General features: G+C 40.1%; 1 protein-coding gene across 2 annotated transcripts in view; it reads right to left on the reverse strand.

Annotated features, from left to right (window-relative positions):
- The window catches only part of ZMYND12 (zinc finger MYND-type containing 12), a 38274-nt gene that overhangs the window by 8335 nt on the left and 3082 nt on the right, over positions 1 to 26857 (reverse strand). For both annotated transcript variants that reach the window (XM_020983432.2, XM_020983431.2), the window contains exons 2-5: positions 25528 to 25669; positions 24632 to 24803; positions 9690 to 9859; positions 6101 to 6223 (exon numbers count right to left, since the gene is read on the reverse strand). In XM_020983432.2, the coding sequence (XP_020839091.1) occupies positions 6101 to 6223; positions 9690 to 9859; positions 24632 to 24803; positions 25528 to 25669 (607 nt within the window). The remainder of the gene's footprint in view (positions 1 to 6100; positions 6224 to 9689; positions 9860 to 24631; positions 24804 to 25527; positions 25670 to 26857) is intronic.

Genomic DNA, 26857 nt, shown 5'->3' on the forward strand with positions numbered 1-26857 from the left:
TGATGCCCTCTCCACTCCAGAAGCAGAGTCCCACGTTAGCATAGAGTTAAAAGTCAAGAAATAGGCTGGAAATGAGCAAACAGTAGAAAAAGATCTTGCCAAGTAAGTAAAAGTAAGAATTTGCTTGAGCTCTCTCCCAAACCCCTCCAAAAACCTGTAAAAATGACTCTAAACAAATTCTAGAGCAGCAGAACCCACAAAAAGACAGAGTGAAACAAATTCCCAGCCCAAGACAACCTGGATGGTCAATGGGAAAGGTCTGTTGCACCAGGCTGGAAAAGGAGCACAGTCCAGTGCAGGCTGTACAGGCAAAGACGAGGCCCCAGCAAACCCTGAGCAGGCCTCAGGGACTGAATCATGGGCAGCTATGGTGGTTTCCAGACTTCTCAACCCACAAATGCCAAAGACAACTTAAAAGGTCAGTGGGAAAGGTCTGTTGGACCTGGGTGAGAGAGGAGCGTGGCCCAGCCCCAGCCCTGGGGCAATGGCCACAGTGGCAGCAGCTACTTCCACAGTTCTCAGCTCACAGACATTAAGGGGGTTCAAATAACTGACCAGAAGGAGATTACAGGGATCTCTTTGCTGGCCCTATGGCAGGATTCTGTTGCTTTGCCCATACTTCGATCTGGGTCCAAGTCCTGGGTGGCAGTCCTGGGGCAAGGAGGAGCACTGGCATAGCAGAGCTTGTGGCAGCAGTGGAGCAGGAACACTTCCTCACAGTTCCAGGGCAGAAAAAAGTGCCTGTGGTCACTCAGACCAGAACAAAGGTCAGGAGAGGAGTAAATACCTCTCCTTAGATCATACCACCCTAGAAGAACTGAAAACTTACAGGTCCTTAGAAGTATCTCTGAAAACAGTTGCACAAAATCCCTGAAGCTTGGGACACTACATTCTCCACACTGGAAGCAGAGCCTACCTTAACAAAGAGTTACAAAGTCAAGAAATTAGCTGAGAAGATGAGCAAACAGTGGAAAGAAACTCAGACTATAGAATCTTACTTTGCTGACAAGGAAGATCAAAACATACAATCAGAAGAAGACACCAAAGTCAAAGCTCCTAAATCCAAAGCCTCCAAGAAAAATATGAATTGGTCTCAGGCCAAGGGAGAGCTCAAATCGGATTTCAAAAATCAAGTAAGAGAAGTAGAAGAAAAATTGGAAAGAGGAAATGAGAGTGATGCAACAAAATCATGAAAAATGAGTCAACCGCTTGGTAAAGGTGGCACAAAAAAAATACTGAAGAAAACATCTTAAAAAACATAATAGGCCAAATGATAAAAGAGGCACAAAAATGCAATGAAGAGAAGGATGCCTTGAAAAGCAGAATTGGCCAAATGGAAAAAGATATACAAAAATTCACTGAGAAAAAGAATTCCATAAAAAGCAGAACTGGACAAATGGAAAAGGAGGCACAAAAGCTCACTGAAGAAAATAATTCCTTAAAAATTAGAATTGGGCAAGCGGAAACTAATGACTCCATGAAATATTAAGAAACAATAAAATAAAGTGAAATGAGTGGAAAAAATATAGAAAAATGTGAATTATCTCATTGGAAAAACAATTGACCTGGAAAATGAGATAATTTAAGAATTATTGGACTACCTGAAAGCCATGATCAAAAAAAAAGCCTAAATATCATCATTCAAGAAATTATCAAGGAAAATTGCCCTGATATTCTGGAATCTAAGGATAAAACAGAAATTAAAAGATTCCACTGATCACCTCCTGAAAGAGATCCCCAAATGAAAACTCCCTGGAATATTACAGCCAAATTCCAGAGCTCCCAAATCAAGGAGAAAATATTACAAGCAGCCAAAAAGAAAACAATTCAAATATTGTGGAGTCACAGTGAGGATAACACTAGATTTAGCAGTTTCTACATTAAAAGATTAGAGGGCTTGGAATATGATATTCTGAAGGGCAAAAGAGCTAGGATTACAACCAAGAATCACCTACCCAGCAAAACTGAGTATAATTCTTTGGGGGGGTGGGGAATGGATATTCAATGAAATAGAGGACTTTTAAGTATTCCTGATGGAAAGACTAGAGCTGAATAGAAAATCTGACTTTCAGATACAAGACTCAAGAGAAGCATAAAAAGGTAAACAGGAAAAAGAAATCATAAGGAACTCCATAAGGTTAAATTGTTTACATTCCTACATAGGAAAACGATACTTGTAACTCCTAAAAAATTTCTCGTTATTAGGGCAGTTAGAAGGAGTACACATAGACAGAGGACATGGATGTGAGTTGAATATGATAGGAAGATTATCTAAAAAATAAAATTAAGGGGTGAGAAAGAAGAATGTACTGGGAGAAGGGGAAAGCAAGAGGTAGAATAGGGTAAGTTATCTCACATAAGGAGGCACAAAAGAGCTTCTACAGTGGAGAGGAAGATGGGGGAAGTGGCTAGAGTGGAGGGTAGGGGGGAAGCATGTGAACCTTACTCACACTGGAATTGGCTCAAAGAGGGAATAACATATACACTCATTTGGGCGTAGAAATCTATCTTACCCTACAGGAAAGTAGGAGTGAAAGGGGATGGGGGCGGGGGGGAGGTTTAGTGCTGATAGAAGGGAGAGCAGATTGGTAGAGGTAAAAGTAAGAAGCACAACACTTGAGAATGGACAGGGGTAAAGAAGAAAGTAGGATAAATGGGGAAAATAGGATGGAGGGAAATACATAGTAATCATTACTGTGAAAAAAATTGGGTCAGCTAGGTGGTGCAGTGGATAGAGCACTGGCCCTGAAGTCCGGAGGACCTGAGTTCAGCCTCAGACCAAATACTTGACACTTACTAGCTGCATGATCCTGGGGCAAGTCACTTAACCCCAATTGCCTAAAAAAAAAAAATTACAGCAAGTTTCTCTGATAAAGACCTTATTTCTCATGTATATAGAAAACTAACTCAAATTTATAGAAATAAGAGCTATTCCTCAATTGTTATAAACAGGCAGTTTTCAGACAAAGTAATTGAAGTTATCCATAGGCATATGAAAAAATGCTCTAAATCACTAATGATTAGAGAAATGCAAATTAAAACAACTCTGAGATACTACCTCACACCTGTCAGATTGGCTAATATGACGGAAAAGGAAAATGATGAATGTTGGAGGGGATGTAGGAAAATTAAAACACTAATGCAGTATACTGATTCAGCCATTCTGGAGAGCAATTTGGAACTACTCTCAACAGGCTATAATACTATGCATACCCTCTGACCAAGCAATATCAATACTAGCTCTGTGTCTCAAAGAGCTAAAAAAAGAAAAAAAAAAGAAAAGGACCTATACATACAAAAATATTTGCAGCAACTCTTTTAGTGGTGGCAAAGAGTTGGAAATGAGAGTATCCAACAATTGGGGAATGGCTGAACAAGTTGTTTATATGATTGTGATGGAATACTATTGTGTTAGAAGAGATGACAAGCAGGATGTGCTCAGAGAAACCTGGAAAGAGTTACTGATGTAAAATGAAATGAACAGAACATGATACACAATAACAGCACTATTGTATGATGCTCTACTGTCAATTCTCAGCAATACAATGATCCAAGACAATTCTGAAGGACTTATGATGAAAGGTGTTGTGTCTCCAAAGAAAGAACTGGTAGAACCTGAATCCAGACTGAAGATACTTTTCTTTACTTCCTTTTATTTTTCTTGGGGTTTTTTTTGGTTTGTTTTCTTTCATAGCATGACTTACATGGAAATGTATTTTGTATGACTATATGTGTATAACCTATATGTTAAATTGCTTGTCTTCTCAATGAGGGGAGAAGGGGATGGAGGGAGAGAATTTGGAACTCAAGATTTGAAAAAAAAATGTTAAAATTGTTTTTACATGTAATTGGGGGGAAAATAAAATATTAAATTAAAAAAATAAATACTGAGAAGTAATTTGACATATTGTATAAGGTACTGGACCTGGAATCAGGAAGACCTGGGCTCATATCTCATTTCCAACATTTATTCGATGTGCAGGGCAGCTAGGTGGCACAGGGGCACCAACCTTGGAGTCAGGAGGATCTGGAGTCGGTTCAAATCTGGCCTCAGACACTTGACACTTACTAGCTGTGTGACCCTGGGCAAGTCAATTAACCCTAATGGCCTCACCAAAAGAAAAAGATATATAGCCATGGGCAAGTCACAAAACCTCTCTGAGACTCAGTTTCCTCATCTGTAAAAGGTGGATAATAGTATCTGTATTAGCTATCTCCTGTGGTTGTTAAGAGGATCAAATGAGGTAGCTTGAGAAACTAGAATATAAATACCAGCAATTATTATTTATTTGAATAATGAGTATGATTAAATTAATAAATACTCTTTATTATACTGTGCTATAATATGGTCATTCTCTCAGGCACTATGGAGGAGAGTATACCCCTGTTGACCAGTACACTGAGCCCAGATTTCTGTGCTTTGTGAGCTCTTATCAGTTTTTAAAAATAAGGATCCCCTTTATGCTATCCCTTCTTTCTGCTGTGTGCCTATAGAGGGCCTTCTCTTTCCTAAATGTGTTGCTTTTACTTTGATCAAAAGACAAGATAACTCATCTTGTTAGATCCATAGGTAAACCACAAGTCAGTGGATTCTGAACGAGGGCCTAAGGGACATTCTTGTAAGTGTATGAGCTTATTAAACATACACAAAGTGTGATGCTTTATGACATATATTTTGACAAAATATAGGTCTTTTTGAGCTTACTTCTGAGTAGACATTAATTCATTCAGCAAACATTTATCAAGTGACTACAGTATGTTTGGTGCCAGGAGGTTAGAAATATAAATGACATGGTTCCTGCCCTCAAAGCACTTATAATCTAATGTAAGGCATTAAACAGGTTCATAGATAGTAGAGAACAGTTGAGATTTCTGCATGAGTAACCTCCAGGTAAATGATATTACTATAATAAACATTATCTGTTTTCTAATATGTTGTTTTTAAAATTATTATATCTTACATGTAACATTTCAACATATAGGAAGATCTTGTATTTAAAGAAAGAGGGGGAAGTTTGAGCCCTTTCCACTTTTCTTTATCCTTAATAAGTTATATCGGCAATTTTGTTGTTGTTCAGTCATTTTTCAGCCGAGTCTGACTCTTTGTCACACCATAGGGTTTTCTTGGCAAAGATACTGCAGTGGTGTGCCATTTCCTTCTCCAGCTCATTTTACAGATGAGGAAACTAAGGCAAACAGGGTGAAGTGACTTGCCCAGGGTCACACAGCTGGTGTTGGAGGCTGACTTTGAACTCAGGAAGTTATAAGTCTTCCTGACTCCAGGTCTAGCACTCTATCTACTGTGCCACCCAGCTGTCCCCTATCTGCAATTAATTACCCCCCAAATTCCTTTCTTCCTCCCAATAGTGGACTCCAACATGATTTAATTACCTTGCTCTTAGGAATGTGATAGGACGTGCAACACTGCATTTGGCTGGGTTTAATGCTAATCAATCAGGAACATATCAAGTGACTCCCATGCACCCAGTATATATCTAACTTTGGTGAGTGGGCACTGAGAAGAATAGCAGTGGAGTCTCAAGTTATGAATACGACTAGAGAAAAGTTACTCCGAACACACACACCTTTCTAGTCTTCTTAGGCCTCACACCCCTACCCATGTAAGCTTGGATCCAGTGACATTGGCAACCTGGCTATTCCTCAAACCAGTCACTCCATCTCTCAGCTCCAGGCATTTCCTCTGGCTGTCCCCACATGCCTGGAGTGCTCTTCTCCCTCCTCAGCTCTGCCTACTGCCTACTCTCCTGTCTTCCTTTAAGTCCCAACTAAGTTCCATCTTCTACAGGAAGCCTTTCCCAATCCCTCATAATTGTAATGCTTTCCCCTCTCTTCTTTCCTATTTATCCTATAAATAGCTTACTTACACAAATATGCTTGAATGCTGTCTCTTCTGTTAGACTGTGAGCTCTCAGAGGGCAGGGGTTGTCTTTTGCCTTTCTTTGTAATTCCAGCCCTTAGCACAGAGCCCGGGAAATACTTGCTAAATGCTTACTGACCAATGGACCCAAATGAGATGAATGCAAATGGATGACGGTGGATCAGGCTCATCAGGACCCAGTTTTTGTCTGTGCCCACTCACCTTTGTATACATCGAGTCTGCCACATCCATCTTCTTCTGGTGAAAGAAAACATTAGCCATGAGGAAGTATGCTCCTGAGGTTCTGACGTCTTCTGATCCATATACACAGCTGGCAAAGTAAATCTGAAGAGGGGAGGACAGACAGCAGTTTGGGCAGGTCATCTAAGCAGTTACTGAAGCCTTTGGCTGCTAACATCTTCACCCAGTGACAAAGTGAATCAGTCTTTCCTGATAGCTGGGGCCTGAGCAAGGTGCTCTAGGAACACACATATTAAAAAGTCCTTTAAGACACGTTCTTTGCCTTGAGTGAATCCAACTGAAGACACAGGTCACAAAAAACAATGAGGAAATCCGAGCTTGCATTCTCATGTGTCTCTGTGGCCAGTAAGTGGTGGAAAAGACATTATCAAGGACTCATATGATCAGAAAAGAAGGTGGGCTGGTCTGGTAGCCAGAATGAGAGACCAGAGATGGAGAACCTCACAACAAAGACCTGGATGTATCCTTTATGGAGGATTTATGGGATGACTTAGACAAATATCAAACTGCTATGGAGGGACAATGGAGGAGTACTGGCATCAGAGAAAATATAGGTCTTTATAAATAGGTATAATATACTTAGTCAAAAACCAAGCTTGTATTAAGGACGGGGGGAACAGTAGGGGAGGCATACTGTCAGGTGCCCTCCCTCCTTTCCCTACTGAGAGCCTAGAACAGAGTAGAGATGACAACCAAGGCACACACTTGAGTCCAGAAGTGTCTGCTAGGCAGGTAAGGGATCAGTAGCTAGGGAGCTATATAAAAAGACAGTCAGCTTCCTCAGCAACTAATATTATAAATAATACACAAGACATTTTCTGGCAACCAGGTTCCTTTTAAGAGCTAAATTATGGACAGCATTCCTTTGCTACAGTCCTGCCTTTCCCTTCTGCTGCCTTCCCCTCTCCCAGCTGTTTGATATTGTTCTCTCCCTGGTGTGGGGGCCTCTGAGTCCTATTCTGGGCTAAAGACATAGGCCCCTGGCTCTGGGCAAGGATGTGTGCCAGGGGTCCTACCAGCCTGCCAAGACTCTACAGTGTAAAGGGCAGGTGAATCAGTCAGTTGGAGAAGAAGCTCCCATGAGGGAGCTGCTGCTATAGACTGAGGGCTGAGGTAGTAGTTCCTGAATAACCACATGGCATGGGACCTTTGGGCTAGTGCTTAGACAGTGGTGCAGGTGGAAAGGTGCTGGGCATGGGGCTGGGGGCACCTGAGATCCAGCTGTGATGCTTGCTGGCTATGGGACCATGCACAGGCCACTGCCACTCTCTGAGCCTCAGGCTCCTTCTACACTTCCATTCTCTACCTCACGGGGTTGATGTGCAGAAGGCACTTTGTAAACCTCAAAGTGCTATGGAATTGTGAGTTATTGTGATCACTTTTATTAGCCTTGGATTATAGAAATGTTGGACTGAATGATCACTTCCAGAAAGAATGTCATAAGACTGACTAGCAGAGGTTTGGCGAGGAGAAGCATGTGAGGACAAAACTGCTTTGGGAGACAGGTTTGTTGAGCCTGTGGACAAGACGGTCTGGAGGAAGATCTGAGAGGAGAGGGGCAGACATTTGGAGAAAGGGGACTGACCTTTGGGAAGGTCCGTCATTGTAGGAAGGGGTGAGGTTACATGGAGACAACATTCTAGGATAGTAGAGGAGGAGGACAATGAGATCTGATTTGTCCTAGTGGCCCAACGGGATAGATCAGAAAGTCACTAAAAAGCTGAAGGGGTTCCCTCCCCAGAGAGAACAGAGTGCTACAGAAATGCCCAGTAACCAAACTGCAGCTGGATAATTCCAGCCACATCCCTGTACCACCTGTAAAAGCCTAGAGGACAGGTGAAGAACTCAACAAGGTATGAGACCTGGACACGCCAAAAGAAAGCAACTGTGGTTTGTACCCCTGGGTCACAGTGGAGGAATGTGCCCTGTAGACTCTCTCCCTTAGGGAGGTTGGTCCAGTGATTTGACCTGACCTTCTGGGGCTGAGCCAAGTGAGCTAGCAAAGTGTCTTCCCCCAGGCTTAGGAAGAGGTCTCTGCATTGGGTTGGGGGACTAGAACAGAAGAAAAGAGTGAAGGAGTGTCATCCATGCTTGGGAAGTAATAATAATAATGACAGCTGGTATTTTTGCAATGCTTTCAAAATTTATATTTTTACTGACTTTATCTTTTTTACTTCACTAGGTAGATATTACTACAAGTATTATTATTTCCATTTTACAGATGAGGAAACCGAGCCCCAGGGAGGGTGTTTGCTGATGTTCACAAAGCAAGTGTTGAAGGCAAAATTCGAACCCAGGTCTCTCCTGACCCCAAATTCATTAACTCTTCTTCTTACTAGGTAACAGGCCTGCACAGCCTGTGGCCCGCCAAGGGATTTCAGGTAGCCTGCGAAAAAATATGAAGGATGTTTTACCTTTTTGGGGGGCCACCCAAAATCCTTTGGCAGGTCGCAGGTTGTGCAGCCTGCTATATAACATATTGACTTTTTCTACTGGGGAGAAGGTAGAGAGAAGGCTGAGATTTGGTGGAAGGAAGAAGAAAACTGAGCAGGTTAGAACTGAGGCTCGTAAATAATAGATATGTGTTCATTTTACTGGATTCCTGAATAGAATTCAACAAAGGATTTCAAGAGATAATAACCACTTACACATCTACAGAGTTTGCAAAACACTTTCTTAAACACAATCCTGTGTGATAGAAAAGACAGCATCCATTATCCTCATTTTACAGATGAGGAAATTGGGGCTCAGAGAGGTTAATTTAACTGGTCAAGGTCATATAGCTAGCAAATCTCAAAGCTGGGATTCACACTCATGTCTTTTGATATATAATCCATAGCTCTGAATGATCCTGCCTTCATGCAGATTAAAATATTTCCTCCCATTTAACAGAAAGGCAACTGAACCCCAGAGGTTTCACTGTGTGACTTTTCTGAGATCACAGGAACCTATATAGATTTAGAACTGGAAAAGTCCTTAGACATCACTTAGCCCAACCCCGCTCATCCTACAGGAAACTGAGGCACAAAAAGTTTAGGTGACTTGCAAAAGATCATACAGCTAGTAAGTGGCTAAGGCAGGATTTGAACCCAGGTATTCCTACCTCCAACTCCAGGCCCTACTCACTATACTATACTGCCTTCCCACTCAGTAAGTCCATGGTGAAGGGGTAATAATTTCCCTTCTATCCAGATCTCTTCTTACGACTCCTAATTCAAGGCCAGAAGTTATTAGAAGGATCCTCTGTCCTGGAGGCAACTTTGAATAAAGTAATGAGCCCAGAATTGCACCCTAGATCTTGGCATGAGGACTATGTCCCCTGTTGAACCCTGGCCCTTCAAAGAGCACCAGACTGGGAATGGGGAGACCCAAGTTCTATTCTGAAGCTTTGCTACTAACACACTGTGTGACCTAGGGTGGGTTACCTCCCCCCCCCCCAATCTGGACCTAAGTGTAGCTAACTATAAAATAAGGGGATTGAATTAGATCCAGCTCTGACATTCTTTAAGTCTCTTGATTATATCTGGGCTCTGTAGCTTGGCCTACTCACATCATTGGCCAAATGATAGCGTGCGTCTTCATAGTTTTCTTTAGCTGTGTAGAGCAGCCCCAGGTTCCGATGCAAGAGAGAATGAATTTCGTTGTTGCAATCAGTTGATTTGAGAACAGTCCACTGGGCCTGAGAGAGGTATTCCTCTGCCTGGACAATGTGGCCAAGACCTGACACAAGGGAAAGAAGGCCACAGTACATTTGCTGGCCAATGTATTTAGGAAGAATTATGAAATGTATCCCTTTATAGTGAATTCACATGTCTATGAGCCTTGGTTAGTAAATATTTGTGCAGGAAACATTCACTTCTATGTACCTTTGCCTTTTTAATGGAGAAGAGCTAGCTGATCCATGAGAGGCCTTATAATGCTATGTATAAAGCACAGATGGAGAGTTAAGACATCTAGACTTTAGTTCTGCCTTTGCCATTAACTCATAATGTTCCCTTCCCCTTTGCAGACTTCAGTTTCCACATCTATAAAATGAGAGGGCTGGGCCAGGTTAGTCTGTATGGTTCTTTCCAGCTTTGATGTTCTATTATTAAATGAAATGCCAAAGAAAAGACAAATCTCAATACAGAGGAGGATTTAATACAATTCAGAAAATGGGAAAGGTTAGCCAGCTAGGCCTCAATGTAAAGCCATGTCTGAATGGCTCCTAAATTACTCAAGGTGATACAGAGGAAGAAGCCCAATCTCTGCTGAGTAGCTGTCTATTTTATAGCTAAAAAGAGCAAAGAAGCCCTTTCTGGAAATCTTAGATGACTCAAAATACTGTTTCCAGACCTAGATAAATTCTGCTATCTTGCATTTCTAATGATAAACTATCTCTGGACTCTACTTCAAAAGTGCCATTCTTATTAGCATTCTTCTATACCTTAGTATAGATAGTGTTCATTTTAGAAAAACACTTGTGTGTCTGGCACTTGAGCAGGTTAAAGCACTCTGACAAGCATCATTTCATTTGATTCTCACAAGAGACTGTTGAGGGCTTGGGTGACTGATAGCACTGTTGCCATTTTATAGATGAGGAAACTAAGGCTTAGAGGGAAAAGTAACTAGCCCAAGGTCACAGAGAAGCTAGTTAGAAGCCCAGTAGTACCAGCTTTCCTCCAAGGCCCACATACTTAACACTCCTTAATCCCATCCAGATATTTTCGCTGTTCCTTTTTTGTATATAAGTATCAATCTCACCCCCACAAGGTGCAGATTCCCTAAGAATCTCGGCCACTTCTATTGGCATTATAATAAACCTCAATACCTTGACTGAAAGAAGGCTTGAGTGCTTGAATTCTTTCCAGGCAGACTTCCCCTGGACCTGACATTTCAGGGTTTACAGCAACTCCAAACATCAGAACCAGAACTGGAATCTAATTTTCTGACTCAAGTCCAGTCCCCTGGCCTGGGCTGGCAAGGCAGGCATTTTCTAATGAATGCAGCCCAATCAGATTCTCTCTTTATACTCTAACCCTCTCCTGCCCCCCCCACCTTTATTTCCATGCACAAACCTCTTGCCTCTTTCTGTGCATGCATGCTTCCTATTTTTCTTATAATCAAAAGACCTCAGAATTGAAGATGGCCTCAGGGGCCATCTGGTGCAAAGCAGAGCTGAGTAAGAATCCATAACAGAACATGCCTAACAAGTGGTCCCCCAGCTGTGTCTTGAAGACCTCCAATGAGAGGGAGCTCACTGCTCCCTGAGGCTGCCTATTCCACTTCTTGAGAGCTCTTTCCTGATGCAGTTCCTAGTTTTGTCCTCTGCTGCTGCTGTCTGTCCTTCCTTCTCCATCAGGGAGGTGATGCCATGGCATGCAAGTAAATTGGATTTAAGCAAGGGAGGGCAGTCTCACTTTCTCCTCCACAGCCATCTGGGTCCAGTGGCAAGATAGAGATCAGGATAGCTGGAGATGGCCCAGGATGAAATGGGGGGACCTTGGCCTTTTTAAGCTAAGATCTTTAACAAGTCTTAGTTTGATGGAGGCAATGGCTCATTCTGCGATTGAGGCTAGGTAAGAAATGAAGTAGAGAATAGCTTCTTTTACCCAGGGTTTCTGGCCAAAACATAAACAACTGCTATTTACGTTCACTCTGAGCATATCAAGGCCCAGACAATGACCAAGCAGTGCTTGGCCCTGGATGCAGTGGGAAACCTTAGCCTTTTCAAGCTAAGGTTTTTAACAGGTCTCAGTTTGAGTAAGGCAAGCCCATTCAGTCATTAAGACTTAATGTGAAATGAAGCAGAGAATGGCCACTTTAAAAAAAAAAACTGATCTGGGGTTCTGCTTCTGAGAGCCAAGATGGCAGAGTAAGAAGCAAGTTGCTCTTACCCTCCCATATTAACCTCTGAAAGCCCAGAAAATATCGCCCCAGGAAAAACCCTGGAACAGCTGAACCAGAAGAAAGGTGGGGTACAGCAGTCCAGTAGCCCAGGTAGCTTGAGGGATTAACGGGAAAGGCCCCTCTTGCCCTGGGGGAAGGGAAGCAGTACAGAATAGGAGGCGTCCCAGCAAGCTAGTGGAAAGCCCCACCTCAGTATACCAGGAGGAGATCCTGAAACCCAGGTGGTGGAGCAGGCCAGCACCAACACCTGGACCCCCAAGTGCCTCAGTGAGGGCGGGGGAACCGGTGGAAAACCACCAGGTGCCTCAGCATTCTATAGCAACCAGCTCTCCCAGTGTCTCAGCAAAACTAAGGGAAGCAGCACTCCAAGGGGCCTCAGGTGGATAACCATAAAATGAAAGAAAGGCCTGGGTGAGCAGGAAATCTCCAGGAGCCACACTACCCAATCCTACCCCATGAGTTCCAGTGTTGCTGATTCCAGCCCACCACCAGGTAAGCTGCCAGAACCCCACAGCCTCCAACTGCCAACATTGGAGGCCCCAGCACACAAAGCCAATGACTAGGTCCTAGGCTCCCAATACAAGAAGCTTGGGTCAGTGCTCTCTGCTCCCCCAGTAGGAGAGCTCAATTTCTTTAAAGGCCAGAAAATAAGCAAACACCATGAGCAAAAAGAAATGTATGATAGATTCATATTATGGGAACAGTGAAGATCAAGGCAGAAATTCTGAAGAGGACAACATTGTCAACACTCCCACATCTGGAACCTCAAAAGGGAATATGAACTGGTCTGAGCCAAATTGCCTTCTTAGAAGAGCTCAAGAAGGATTTTAAAAGTCAAATGAGAGAAGTAGAAGAAGAAAATGGGAAAAGAAATGAGAGGTATGCAAGAGATAATCAATAGGTTGGAAAAGGAAGGACAAAAATTAACTGTAGAAAACAAGTTCTTAAAAAATACAATTGGCCAACTGGAAAAAAAAAGTACACTGAAGAAAACAAGTCCCTAAAAAATACAATTGGCCAAATGGGGAAGGAGGTACAAAATCTAATAGAAGAAAACAATTTGGTAAAATTAGAATTGGGCAAATGGAAGCTAATGACTCTGTGAGAGAACAAGAATCAGTCAAACAGAAACAAAAGAATTAAAAAATAGATGAAAACATAAAATACCTCATTGGTAAAACAACTGACCTGGAAAATCGATCCAGGAGAGACAATTTAAAAATTATTGGTCTACCTAAAAATCATGATGAAAAAAAAAAGCCTGGACAGTATCTATCAGGAAATCATAAAGGAAAACTGCCCTGAGGTCCTAGAACCAGAGGGTAAAATAACCATAGAAAGAATCCACTGATCACCTCCTGTAAGAGATCCCAAATTGAAAACACCAAGGGATATAGTAGCCAAATTCCAAAGTTATCAGGTCAAAGAGAAAATACTGTAAGCAGCCAGAAAGAAACAATTTAAATATCATGGAACGACAGTCAGGATTACTCAGGACCTTGCAGCTTCTACATCAAAAGACCATAGGGTGTGGAATATGATATTCCATAAGGTAAAGGAGCTTGGATTACAACCAAGGATCAACTATCCAGCAAAAAGGAGCGTGATCTTTTAGGGGAGGTGATGGATATTCAATGAAATAGGGGACTTCCAAGCCTTCCTGATAAAAAGACCAGAGCTCAACAAAAAAAAATTTGATCTTCAAATACAAGACTCAAGAGAGACATAAAAAGGTAAATGAGACAGAAAGAAACAATATGTGATTAATAAGGACAAACTGTTTACATCCCTATAAGGGAAGATGACACTTGTAACTCTGGAGAACTGTATTGTTAAAGGAGTATACATAAAGGGAGTGGGTATAAGTTGACTTCGATGTAATGATAAAAAAAATCTAATCAAGTGGGTTAAATGGATCCAAGTAAATGTATTAATCTGATCTAATTAAGAAAATATACTGAGAGAAAAGGAAAGGAGGAGGAAGATGAGGGTAAATTACATTACACGAAAAGTCAAAAAAGCCTATTACAGTAGAGGGAAAGAAGGGAGGAAGATGAGCATTCTTTGACCCTTACTCTCATCAGATTTAGCTCAAGAAGAGACTAACATAATGAGTTAGGTACAGAAATTTAACTTGCCCTATAGGCAGTAGGAGGGAAAAGGGGAAAGAAAAGGGAGTGGAAATAGAAGGGAGGGAAGAAGTAGTACTGGTAAAGGAGAAGAAAAGGGAGGGGGCTAATAGAAGGGAGGTGGGACTGAGGGAGGCAGTGGTCAAAAGCAAAACACTAGTGAGAAGGGAAAAGGAGAAAGAAAAGCATAAACGGGGGCAGAGGGGAAGGATGGAGAGAAAGACACAGATACTAATCATAACTGTGCATATGAATGGAATGAACTCTCCCATAAAACAGAAGCAGATAGCAGAATGGATTAAAAACCATAATCCTACAATATGTTGTTTATAGGAGACACATTTGAAACAGAGAGACACACACAGGGTAAAGGTAAAAGGCTAGAGTAGAATATATGATGCTTCAGCTGAAGTAAAGAAAGCAGGAGTACCAATCGTGATCTCAGACAAAGCAAAAGCAAAAATAGATCTTATCAGAAGAGATAAGGAAGGAAACTACATCTTACTGAAAGGCACCACAGACAATGAAGTAATATCATTACTAAACATATATGCACCAAATGGTATAGCATCCAAATTCTTAGAGAAGTTCAGGGAGTTAGAGGAAGAAATAGACAGCAAAACTATACTAGCGGGAGACCTCAACCTCCCCCTCTCTGAACTAGATAAATCTAACCACAAAATAAACAAGAAAGAAGGTGAATAGAATATTAGAAAAGTTAGGTGTGATAGACCTCTAGAGAAAATCAAATGGGGATAGAAAGGAATATACTTTTTTCTTGGTGGTACATGGCACATACACAAAAATTGACCATGTAAGGGGGCAGCTAGGTGGCGCAGTGGAGTCAGGAGGACCTGAGTTCAAATCTGGCCTCAGACACTTCACACTTACTAGCTGTGTGACCTTGGGCAAGTCAGTTAACCCTAACTGCCTTATCAAAAAGAAAAAAAAATTGGCCATGTACTAGGGCATTAAAAACCACACAATCCAATGCAAAAAGGCAGAAATATTAAATGCATCCTTTTCAGATCATGATGCAATAAAAATTATATGTAATAAAGGGCCATGGAAAGATAGACTAAAAAATCATTGGAAACTAAATAATCTAATCCTAAAAAATGATTGGGTCAAATAACAAATCATAGAAACGATCAATAATTTCATTCAAAAGAATGAAAATAATGAGACAACATACTAAAACTTATGGGATGCAGCAAAAGTAATTCTTAGGGGAAGTTTTATATCTCTAAATGCTTACATGAATAAAATAGAAAAAGAGGAGATCAGTGAATTGGGCATACAACTAAAAAAACTAGAAAAAGAACAAATTAAAAATCCTCAATTAAACACCAAATTAGAAATACTGAAAGCCAAAGGAAAAATTAAGAAAATTGAAATTAAGAAAACTATTGAACTAATAAATAAAACTAAGAGGTGCTTTTATGAAAAAAGCATTAAAATAGATGAACCTTTGGTTAATTTAATTAAAAGGAAGAAGAAAACCAAATTGCCAGTATCAAAAATGAAAGCAGTGAATTCACCACCAAGGAAGAGGAAATTAAAACAATTATTAGGAACTATTTTGCCCAAATGTATGCCAATAAATTTGACAATCTTAGTGAAATGGATAAATATTTACAGAAATATAAATTGCCCAGATTAACAGAAGAGGAAGTAAAATATTTAAATAACCCCATCTCAGAAAAAGAAATTGAACAAGCCACTGATGAACTTCCTAGGAAAAAATCTCCAGGGCCAGACGGATTTACATGTGAATTCTATCAAACATTTAAAGAACAATTAATTCCAATACTATATAGACTATTTGGGAAAATAGGTGAAGAAGGAGTCTTACCAAATTCTTTTTATGACATAGATATGGTCCTGATACTTAAACTGGAAAGAACTAAAACAGAAAGAAAATTATAGACCAATTTCCCTAATGAATATAGATGCAAAAATTTAAATAAAATATCAGCAAAAAGAGTACAGCAACTTATCACAAGAACAGTACACTATGACCAGGTAGGATTTATACTAGGAATGCAGGGCTGGTTCAATATTAGGAAAACCATCAGCATAATTGATCATATTAACAACAAAACTAACAGACACCACATGATCATCTCAATAGATGCAGAAAAAGCTTTTGACAAAATACAACACCCATTCCTATTAAAAACACTAGAGAGCATTCCTTAAAAGAATAAATAACCTCTACCTAAAACCTTCAGCAAGCATCACATGTAATAGAGACAAGCTAGAAGCATTTCCAATAAGATTAGGGGTGAAACAAGGATATCCATCATCACCACTGTTGTTCAATATTGTACTGGAAATGTTAGCTTTAGTAATAAGAGAAGAAAAAGAAATTGAAAGTATTAGAATAGGTAAAGAAGAAACAAAGCTATCACTTTTTGCAGATGACATGATGATATACCTAGAGAATCCTAGAGAATCAAGTAAAAAACTACTTGAAATAATAAACAACTTTAGCAAAGTTACAGGCTATAAAATAAACCCACATAAATCATTGGCATTTCTATATATTACCAAGAAAGCCCAACAGCAAGAGATAGAGAGAAATTCCATTTAAAGTTACTGTAGAAATTATAAAACATTTAGGAGTCTACCTACCAAAACAAACCCACGAAGTATATGAACACAATTATAAAACACTTTCCACACAAATAAAGTCAGATCTAAATAACTGGAAAAACATCAGTTGCTCATGGTTAGACTGAGCTAATATAATAAAAATGACAATTCTACCTAAGCTAATTTACTTATTCAGTGCCATACCAATCAAAGTACCAAAAATTATTTTATAGAGTTAGAAAAAATAATAACAAGATTCATTTGGAATAACAAAAGGTCCAGAATATCAAGGGAAATAATGAAAAGAAATGCAGGGGGCCAGAGCCAAGATGGCAGAGTAAAAGCAGGGACTTGCTTGAGCTCTCCCTCAAACCCCTTAAATACCTGTGAAAAAAATGGCTCTAAACAAATTCTAAAGCAGTAGAACCCACAAAAAGACAGAGTGAAACAAATTTCCAGCCGAAGACAACCTGGATGATCGATCTGAAAGGTGTATCACACCAGGCAGGGAAAGGAACACAGGTCAGTGTGGATGCACAGTCAAAACAGAGAACCTCACAGCAGGCCTCAGATGCCTGAATCATGGGCAGCTGTGGTGGTTTCCAGACTTTTCAACCCATGAACGCCAAAGACAACTTGGAAGGTCAGCAGGAAATGTCTGCGACTGTGGTGAGAAAGAAGGTTGGTCCCCCAGCCCCAGATCCCGAGTGTGGCCCCAGGGCAGTGGCTGCTTCCCTGGAGCTCCTGGCCCACAGACAGAGGGGGAATCAGGTGGCTGATCAGAGGGGGGTTGCAGGGATCCCTTTGTTGGTGCTGAGGCAGGATTCTCTTGCTTTGCCCATGCTTGGATCTGGGCCACAGTTCTGGGTGGTGGTCCTAGGACAAGGAGGAGTGCTGGCATGGTGGAGCTTGTAGTGGTGGTAGAGAGAGAATCCTCCTCACAGTTCCAAGGCAGAAAAGAGTGCTTGTGATTACCCACAGACCAGAGCACAGGCCAGGAAAGGAGTAAACACCTTGCCCTTGATTATATCACCTTGGAAGAACTGAAAATTTACAAAATCCCTAGAAGTGTCTCTAAAAACAGCTGCACAAAACCCCTGAAGCTTGGGACAGTACATTCTCCACACTGGAAACAGACTCTTACCTTAACAAAGAGTTTATAACTCAAGTAATTGGCTGGGATCATGAGCAAGCAGCACAAAAAGAGTCAGACTATAGAATCTTACTTTGGTGACAAAGAAGATCAAAACATACAACCAGAAGAAGACAACAAAGTCAAAGCTCCTACATCCAAAGTCTCCAAGAAAAATAGGAATTGGTCCCAGGCCATGGAAGAGCTCAAAAAGGATTTTGAGAAGCAATAACAGAAGTAGAGGAAAAACTGGGAAGAGAAATGAGAGTGATGCAAGAAAATCATGAAAAACGAGTCAACAGCTTGCTAAAGGAGACCCCAAAAAATACTGAAGAAAATAACACCTTAAAAAATAGCTTAACCCAAGTGGCAAAAGAGGTCCAAAAAGCCAATTAGGAGAATACCTTAAAAAGTAAAACTGGCCAAATGGAAAAGGAAGTCCAAAAGCTTACTGAAGAAAATACTTCCTTAAAAATTAGAATGGAGCAGTTAGAAGCTAGTGACTTTATAAGAAATCAAGACCCTGTAAAACAAATCCAAAAGAATGAAAAAATAGAAAACAATGTGAAATATCTCACTGGAAAAACAAATGACCTGGAAAATAGATCTAGAAGAGATAATTTAAAAATTATTGTACCATCTAAAAGCCATGATCAAAAAAAGAGCCTAGACATCATCTTTCAAGAAATTATCAGGAAAAACTGCTCTGATATTTTAGACCAGAAGGCAAAATCGAAACAGAAAGAATCCATTGATCACCTCCTGAAAGAGATCCCCAAAGGAAAACTCCTAGGAATATTGTAGCCAAATTCCAGAGTTCCTAGGTCAAGGAGAAAATATTGCAAGCAGGCAGAAAGAAACAATTCAGGTATTGTGGAAACACAATCAGGATAACACAAGATTTAGCAGCTTCTACATTAAAGGATTAGAGGGCTTGGAATATGACATTCTGAAGGGCAAAAGAGCTAGGATTACAACCAAGACTCACCTACCCAGCAAAAATGAGTATAATCCTTCAGGGGAAAAAATGGACCTTCAGTGAAATAGAGGACCGGAAATAGAGGACTTTCAAGCATTCTTGATGAAAAGACCAGAGGTGAATAGAAAATGTGACTTTCAGATACAAGACTCAAGTGAAACATGAAAAGGTAAATAGGAAAGAGAAATCATAAGAGACTTATTAAGGTTGAACTGTTGACATTCTGCATGGAAAGATGGTATTTGTAACTCATGAGTCCTTTGTCAGTATTAGAGTAGTTGGAGAGAAAGAAATTATATATATATATATATATATAGACAGATAAATAGAGGGTAGTAGAGGGGAAACAGGGAAGGTGAGAGTGATTTGGCTTAAGGAAGGAATAACATACACACTCAATTGGGTATGGAAATATATCTTACCCTACAGGAAAATAGTAGGGGAAGGGGACAAGAGAGCAGGAGGATGACGGAAGGGAGGGCAGATTGGTGGAGGGGGTAATCAGAAGCAAACACTTCTAAGGAGGGACAGGGTCATAAGAAAGAATAGAATAAATGGGGGCCCGGATAGGATTAATCAAAATATACTTAGTTTTTCACAACATGACTACTATGGAAGTGTTTTGCATGACTACACATGTATAACCCATATGGAGTTGCTTGCCTTCTCAATGAGGGTGGGTGGGGAGGGAGGAAGGGAGAAAATTTGGATCCCAAAGTTTTAAAAAACAAATGTTAAAAAAATTGTTTGTACATGCAACTGGGAAATAAGATATACAGGAAATGGAGTATAGAAATCTATCCTGCCCTACAGGAAAATTGAAGGGGGAGGGAATAAGAGAAGTGGGGGAGAGATAGAAGAGAGGGCAGATTAGGGGAAGGGGTATTCAGAATGCATGCCATCTTGGCGTGGAGGGAGGGATGAGATTGGGAAAAAATTTGGAACTAAAAATCTTGTGGAAGTGAATGTTGAAAACCAAAAATAAATAAATAAATTTAAAAATAAAATTTAAAAAAAAGAACAAAATGAACATAAAGCCAGAACAAAATAAAAAAAAAGATTTCGATAGATACTGAATGAAATTAGAATTATTTTTAAAAAAGAAATAAATGCAGGAGAAGGTGGCCTAGCCATTCCAGATCTTAAATTGTACTATAAAATAGCAATCATTAAAACTGCTCGGTACTGGCTAAGAAATAGAATGGTGGATCAGTGGAATAGGTGAAGTATGCAAGACATAGTAATCAATAACTATAGTAATCTATTATTTGATAAACACAAAGACAGAAGCTTCTTGGATAAGAACTCACTCTTTGACAAAAACTGCTGGGAAAACTGGAAAAGAGTATGGAAGAAACTAGGCATAGATCAAAATCTCACACCATATACCAAAATAAAGTCAAAATGGGTCCGTGATTTAGATATAAAGGCTGATACCATAAGCAAACTGGGAGAGCAAGGAATAGTTTACCTATCAGATTTATGGAGAACAAAAGAATTCATGACCAAACAGGAGATAGAGAACATTACGAAATGCAAAATGGATAACTTTGATTACATTAAATTGAAAAGTTTTTGCACAAACAAATCCAATGCAACCAAGATTAGAAGGAAAGTAGGAAATTGGGAAAGAATTTTTACAACCAGTCTCTCTGATAAGGGCCTCATCTCTAAAATACATAGAGAATTAAGTCAAATTTATAAGAATATAAGTCATTCCCCAATTGATAAATGTTCAAAGGATATGAACAGGCAGTTCTCAGGTGAAGAAATTAAAGTCATCTATAGGCATATGAAAAACTGTTCTAAATCACTATTGATTAGAGAAATGCAAATCAAAACAACTCTGAGGTACCACATCACACCTATCAGATTGGCCAACATGACAAAACAGGAAAATGATAAATGTTGGAGAAGATGTGAGAAAATTGGAACACTAATGCATTGTTGGTGGAGTTGTGAATGATACAACCATTTTGGAAAGTAATTTGGAACTATGCCCAAAGAGCTATAAAAATGTGCATACCCTTTGACCCAGCAATAGCACTTGTAGGGCTATATACCAAAGAGATCATACAAATGGGAAAAGGACCCACATGTACAGAAATACTTATAGCAATTCTTTTTGTGGTGGCAAAGAATTAGAAATTGCAGGGATGACCATCAATGGGAGAATGGCTGAACAAGTTGTGGTATATGAATGTAATGGAATACTATTATGCTATAAGAAATGATGAACAGGCAGACTTCAGAAAAACCTGGAAAGATTTGTATGGTCTTATGTTGAGTGAAATGAGCAGAACCAGGAGACCGCTGTATACAGTAACAGCCACATTATGCGATGACTAATATTGATAGCCTTAACCCTTCTCAGCAATACAAGAATCTAAGACACTTTCAAAGGTCTCATGATGGAAAATGCTATCCACATCCAAAGAAAGAACTATGGAGTCTGAATGCAGATTGAAGCATACTATTTGCTATTTTTTTTTCTTCTGTTGTGTTTTGTTTCCTCTTTCTGGTGGCTCCTCCTATTGGTTCTAATTCTTACTTATGACATCACTATGTTTAATAGGAATGTATATGTGTAGCCTATATCAGATTGCACACTGTCTTGGGGAGGGAGGGGGAGAAAAATTTAAAACTCAAAAGCTTGTGGAAGTGATGGTTGATAAATCAAAATAAATTAATTTTTTTTTAAAAAGGAAAAAATCGATCTAGGAGGGGGAAGACCTCAGGGTTTCTGGCCAAAACAGAAAAAAACTGCTATTTATTTCCATTCTGAACCAATCAGGGTTCAAACAATGATCAAATGGGGCTTGGCCTGGGACCTATTGTTGGCCAATCAATGAGTGGACCCTATGTGGTGGAGAGGAGGGGAGAGGGGAGGGGAGGGGAGGGGAGAGGAAAGAAAGCTGTGTCTTCTAGAGCAAAGCAAGACAAATCTATTGATAACCCCTTCATATACTTGAAGACAGTAATTATATGCTTCCTCTCCCATGGCTCCTCCAGGCTAAACCTCCTGGATTCCTTCTGGTGATCCTCATATGCCATCATCTCAAGGCTTTTCTCCATCTCAGCAGTCTTCCTCGGCATGTTGCCTAGCTTATTACTGTCTTTCCTAAAATTGGATACCTAGAACATAAAATGACATTCTAGGTATAGTCTGACCAGTGCAGAATGAAAGGGATTCTGGCCTCTGGATGCTCTGCCTCTCCTGATATAGCCCAAGATTCTTTGTTTTTCTGGCATCATGCTATTGATTCCTATTAAGCTTGCAGTGGTTTCCCCCCTCTCCCCATCCCACAGTTTCTTCAGACTGGCTGCAGTTTGGCCACCCTTCCCCCATCTTGTACTTGTGTTTTTAATATTCTGAACTCAAATCTAAAACTTTATAATTATCTCCACAGAATTTCACAATGCTAAATTTGTCCCAATGATCTATCCTTTCAAGAGTTTTTGTGTTAGCACCTAGTCTGCATTACTTACAAATCTGATAAACATGTAATTTATACTTTTATCCAAGTTGTTGCTCAGAAACAGCACAGAACCAAGCACAGATCCCTGGGGCTTCCCACGGGAGACCTCCCAATCAAACTATTAATGACTATTCTTTTGGTTTGTCCATTCAACCATTTCCCTATCCACCTAATTACACTCTTATTGAGCCCACATCTCTCTATCCACAAGTATAACATCAGACTGCCAAATACTGGGCTAAAACCACCCTGAGAACCAGCACTAATGTAGCACTTTAAATTTTGTTATCCGCTTCACATCAATTAGCTCCCTAGAGCCTCACAACAGCCCTGTGAGGTAGCTACTATAGGTATTAATACCCTCATTTGACAGATGGGGAAACTGAGACTCAGAGAGACTAAAGTGACTAGGCCCTGGTCACACAGCTCCAGAGTATCAGAGGCAGGATTTCAACCTCCTCTTCCTGGCCCCAAGCTCAGATCTCCATCTATTACACCATATTGCTCAGGTTAGTCTGCTATGGCCTATTCTTGAGAAAGTTGTACTGTCTCTTTGTTATCAGCATCTTCCTTTTCTGGGTGTTCATTACTCATCCTTTAGTGATAAGCCCTAGAATTCTGTCTGGAATCAAAATTAAGATCACAGGTTTATAATGTTTAGACTCCATTCTCTCTCTCTTTTTTAAATGTACATTTGGACATTTCCCTTCCTCTGGCCCTGTTTTCCATGATCTTTCAAATCCCTGACTATGGATCCCAGCAAGGGCACCTGCCTGTTTTTATACCTGAAGACGTATTTCACCTGAGCCTAGAGACCTGAATATATTTATAATGGACCTATTTATAATGGATATCAGCTTCCTATTAGCCATTTTTGTTTTGTCTTTTCCAGTACAAAGATTGCTCTTCTTGACAAAAAAAAAAAAAAAGCAAAATCAGTTTAAAAGATTCACTGAAGATCTACTGGGCAGAGATGGGTTCTTGGTGCTACAGAGGGACTTAAAAGATGATTAATTCCTAACTGCAAAAGGCTTTCACTCTAATTAGACAGGCACAACAGACATGGAAAAAAATATCCATTCAAAAAATTGTACAAAGGAATAAATAACCATAAATTGATATACACATAGTTATTTACAGGGGTTGTTTGTGAAGATCAAATGAGATCGTGAGCGTGAAAACATTTCGCAAATTATAAAGCATCATATGCATGTGAATAAATGCCATTCGACTAATGATAAACCTGTTCTGTGCAAGTAGGAATCTGAATAAATACTGATCAATATGGGGTTGCATTGCTTTAAGGTACTGATGCTTATAATCATTCTGATTTATTTGCCAGGGCCACTGATTCAGAATCCTAATGTTAGAGCTGAAAGGGACCCTGGGCATCCTCTCATCCAGCCTCCCCATTTACAGAAAAAGAAAATTGAAATCCAGGTAGGGTCACACAATGGCTGCTCTCAGGAATTGTTTGTCTGGATACTATTTCAAAAATATGATAAAAGGCTTATGCAAGTTTGATAAGATAGTTGAATGGTAATCACAACTAGTCTGTCTGGTCCTACATGTTGTCTATTTCCTGAATTCTGTTTCCTAATTCTGGTACAATGAACCCTGTAATTCCTAGCACTCAGCTATGACCTGTACTGTAATAGATGCCACCATGGACTATTTGGGGAGAATGCCCATTCCCAGCAAGCATTCCTTCTCACAAAAGGTACCTTGGTGCTACTGTTAGACATGGAATCCCAGCCTGGAAGTACTGTTGGTTTGAACCAATAACATGCTTCTTGTGGACATAGACAATGACACATCAGTCATAACTTTCATTGTTCAGGCCCCAACTCTGACTTTAAATCTTTTTTAAAAATTAATTAGTTTATTTATTTTTAGTTTTCAACATTCACTTCCATAAGATTTTGAGTTCTAAATTTTCTCCCCATCTCTCCCCTCCCCCCCACCCCAAGATGGCATGCATTCTGAATACCCTTTCCCCCAATCTGCCCTTCCTATCACCACCCCCTTCTCTTATCTCCTCCCCCTTCTATTTTCCTGTAGGGCAGGATATATTTCCATACCCCATTGCCTGTATATATTATTTCCTGGTTGCATGTGAAAACAATTTTTAACATTCATTTTTAAAAACTTTTGAGTTCCAACTTCTCTCCCTTCCTCCCTCCCCATCCACCCTTATTGAGAAGGCAAGCAATTCGATATAGGTTATATATGTGTAGTCATGTAAAACACTTCCATAATATCTGACTTTAAATCTTGATCACTTACCGATACTGGCCTCAGATAACAGCAGGTAAGCTGGCACCAACTGGACTGAATTCAGGCCATATACATTAATGCGGAAACGCAGTGAATGTAAAGCTGCTGGGACAGATTCTTCATGTTTTCCTTCAAAGAGATATTTCTGAGCTACTTTGTAACAGAGCTCAATTAAATGCTTCTGTAGAAGAAATAAATACAACATCTCAGAGAAACAGAGAGAACCTTTTGTTGCAAATATGTAAAGACCTGAGGCGGACCTGTTCTGGGAGGAGTAAAACCTCTATCGCCTGGGATCCCTGCTCCAGATAATGGCTCTAGGTAACTGAATTTTCTGGAAAGTTGAAGTCTTGGTCAGACAAATGCCAAGAACTTTAAAAAAAACTGAACCATTAAGGATTAATGAACATTAACAATTTAACCATTATAGATGAAAATCTTTCCAAAAATAGATTGCATATTTGACTTTTGGAGGATGCTATTTAATCTTTTCTTGAGAGAGGCAGTATGGTGTGATAAAGTTGGCAACAGTCAGATCGACATGCCATATATTGGCTGAGTAACACTTTAACTTCTTGGTACCCCGGGCAATTTTCTAAGATAACTTTTTTCTGAGTCGTTTCTAATCTGGCTTTTTGGAATTCCCTACATCTGTGAAATCACAGCTCTAGTTTAAAAAAAAAAGGAAAGAAAAAAGATGGGAACCTTTCTAAAATGGATCTTCTTCTTAACAAGATACTACGAGCTTCATTTAACCTTTTCTTGATGACAAAGTATCCTCATTGCCTTTTACTGTCCTGTGCTATAACTCAGGGATATCTCAAGGTAAGTAAGGCTGTTAGCCCCTCCCCTCTGGAGCACCGACCTTCCAGAGGGCTCAGTTGTGACTTCAGACGCACACACACCTGCCTCTGCAGCAGCTGCTCCCGACCATGTTTCCGTTCTTCTTCTGAATTGTAAAAGGGCAGAGTTGTGCGCAAGGGGATCAGGAGCTGGCATATTTTTTCATGAATGCTGGCCCAGTCAGCTCTTTGGTGTGCAACTCCACTGACGAGGAAGAGACAAACAGATTTCATCCTTCACTGGCACCTTGTAGTCACTGAACACATATGGCTTTGGTACCTAGCAGGCACATGACAGAGCAGGGCCCCACAGACTGACCTGACAAGCCACCGTATAAGCCTAACGCAAACCAGACAGGATGGCCAAAGCAACCGGCATGAGCCCACTGCCCTTCCTTATCAGTCACAGAACATTTCAAGTTGATGGCTCAGTACCCCACTGTGGTTGGGAGGAATGCACCATTTCTTGTCAACAGTCTGGGACATACTGAGAACAAATAAGGCCCTGCTAGAATACAGAGACAAAGAGCCACTTCCAAGAAAGAGGCATTATTTATCATAAATTTGTCATGAAGTGGCAAACCTCCTGAAATCTGGAGGTCTTCAGAAAACTACTGTGCCCATGCCTTTGCCAATGGCTACCATCTGTAGCTAGGGGTCTCACTGGCCAACATACTAAACTTTTAAATTCTCTTTTCTTGGAGCTATGAGGGAACCATCCTATAGTAGGATACATGCTGGATTTAGAGTCCATCTTTGTGATTATAGCCAAGTCACTTCAATTCTCTGAGTTTCAGTTTCTTCATCTGGAAGATGGGGATAACAATCCACATCCAAAGAAAGAACTATGGAAGTTGAATCGCTATCATTTTTTTTCTCTTCTGTTGAGTTTTGGTTCCTCTTTCTAATGGTTCCTCTTTATGGAAGTTGAATCGCTATCATTTTTTTTCTCTTCTGTTGAGTTTTGGTTCCTCTTTCTAATGGTTCCTCTTATTGGTTTTAATTTTTACTTACAACTTCACTAATGTGAAAATATGTTTAATAGGAATGTAAATGTATAGCCTATAAGAGATTGTGTGCCATCTTGGGGAGGAGGGTGGGGAGGAAGGGGGAGCAACATTTTAAACTCAAAAGCATATGGAAGTGATTGTTGATAAATCAAAATAAATTAATAAAATTTAAAAAAAAAGAAAATGGGGATAACAATATTTGTTGCACTAACTACCTAACACAAGGTTATTGTGAGTTTCCTATGAGGTGAGAGCTGTCAGCTATCCTAAGGATTCATTTTTTAAAAATTCAGTCTAAGAATCCCTTATATGCTCTTTTTTTATTGGTATGGGACCTGAAGGATGCTTGGGGCAGAACTGGTCTTAGGCACAGATGACTTAAG

This window comes from Phascolarctos cinereus, unplaced genomic scaffold, assembly GCF_003287225.1.
Source record: "Phascolarctos cinereus isolate Bilbo 61053 unplaced genomic scaffold, phaCin_HiC Scaffold_726;HRSCAF=1367, whole genome shotgun sequence".
Taxonomy (NCBI): domain Eukaryota; kingdom Metazoa; phylum Chordata; class Mammalia; order Diprotodontia; family Phascolarctidae; genus Phascolarctos; species Phascolarctos cinereus.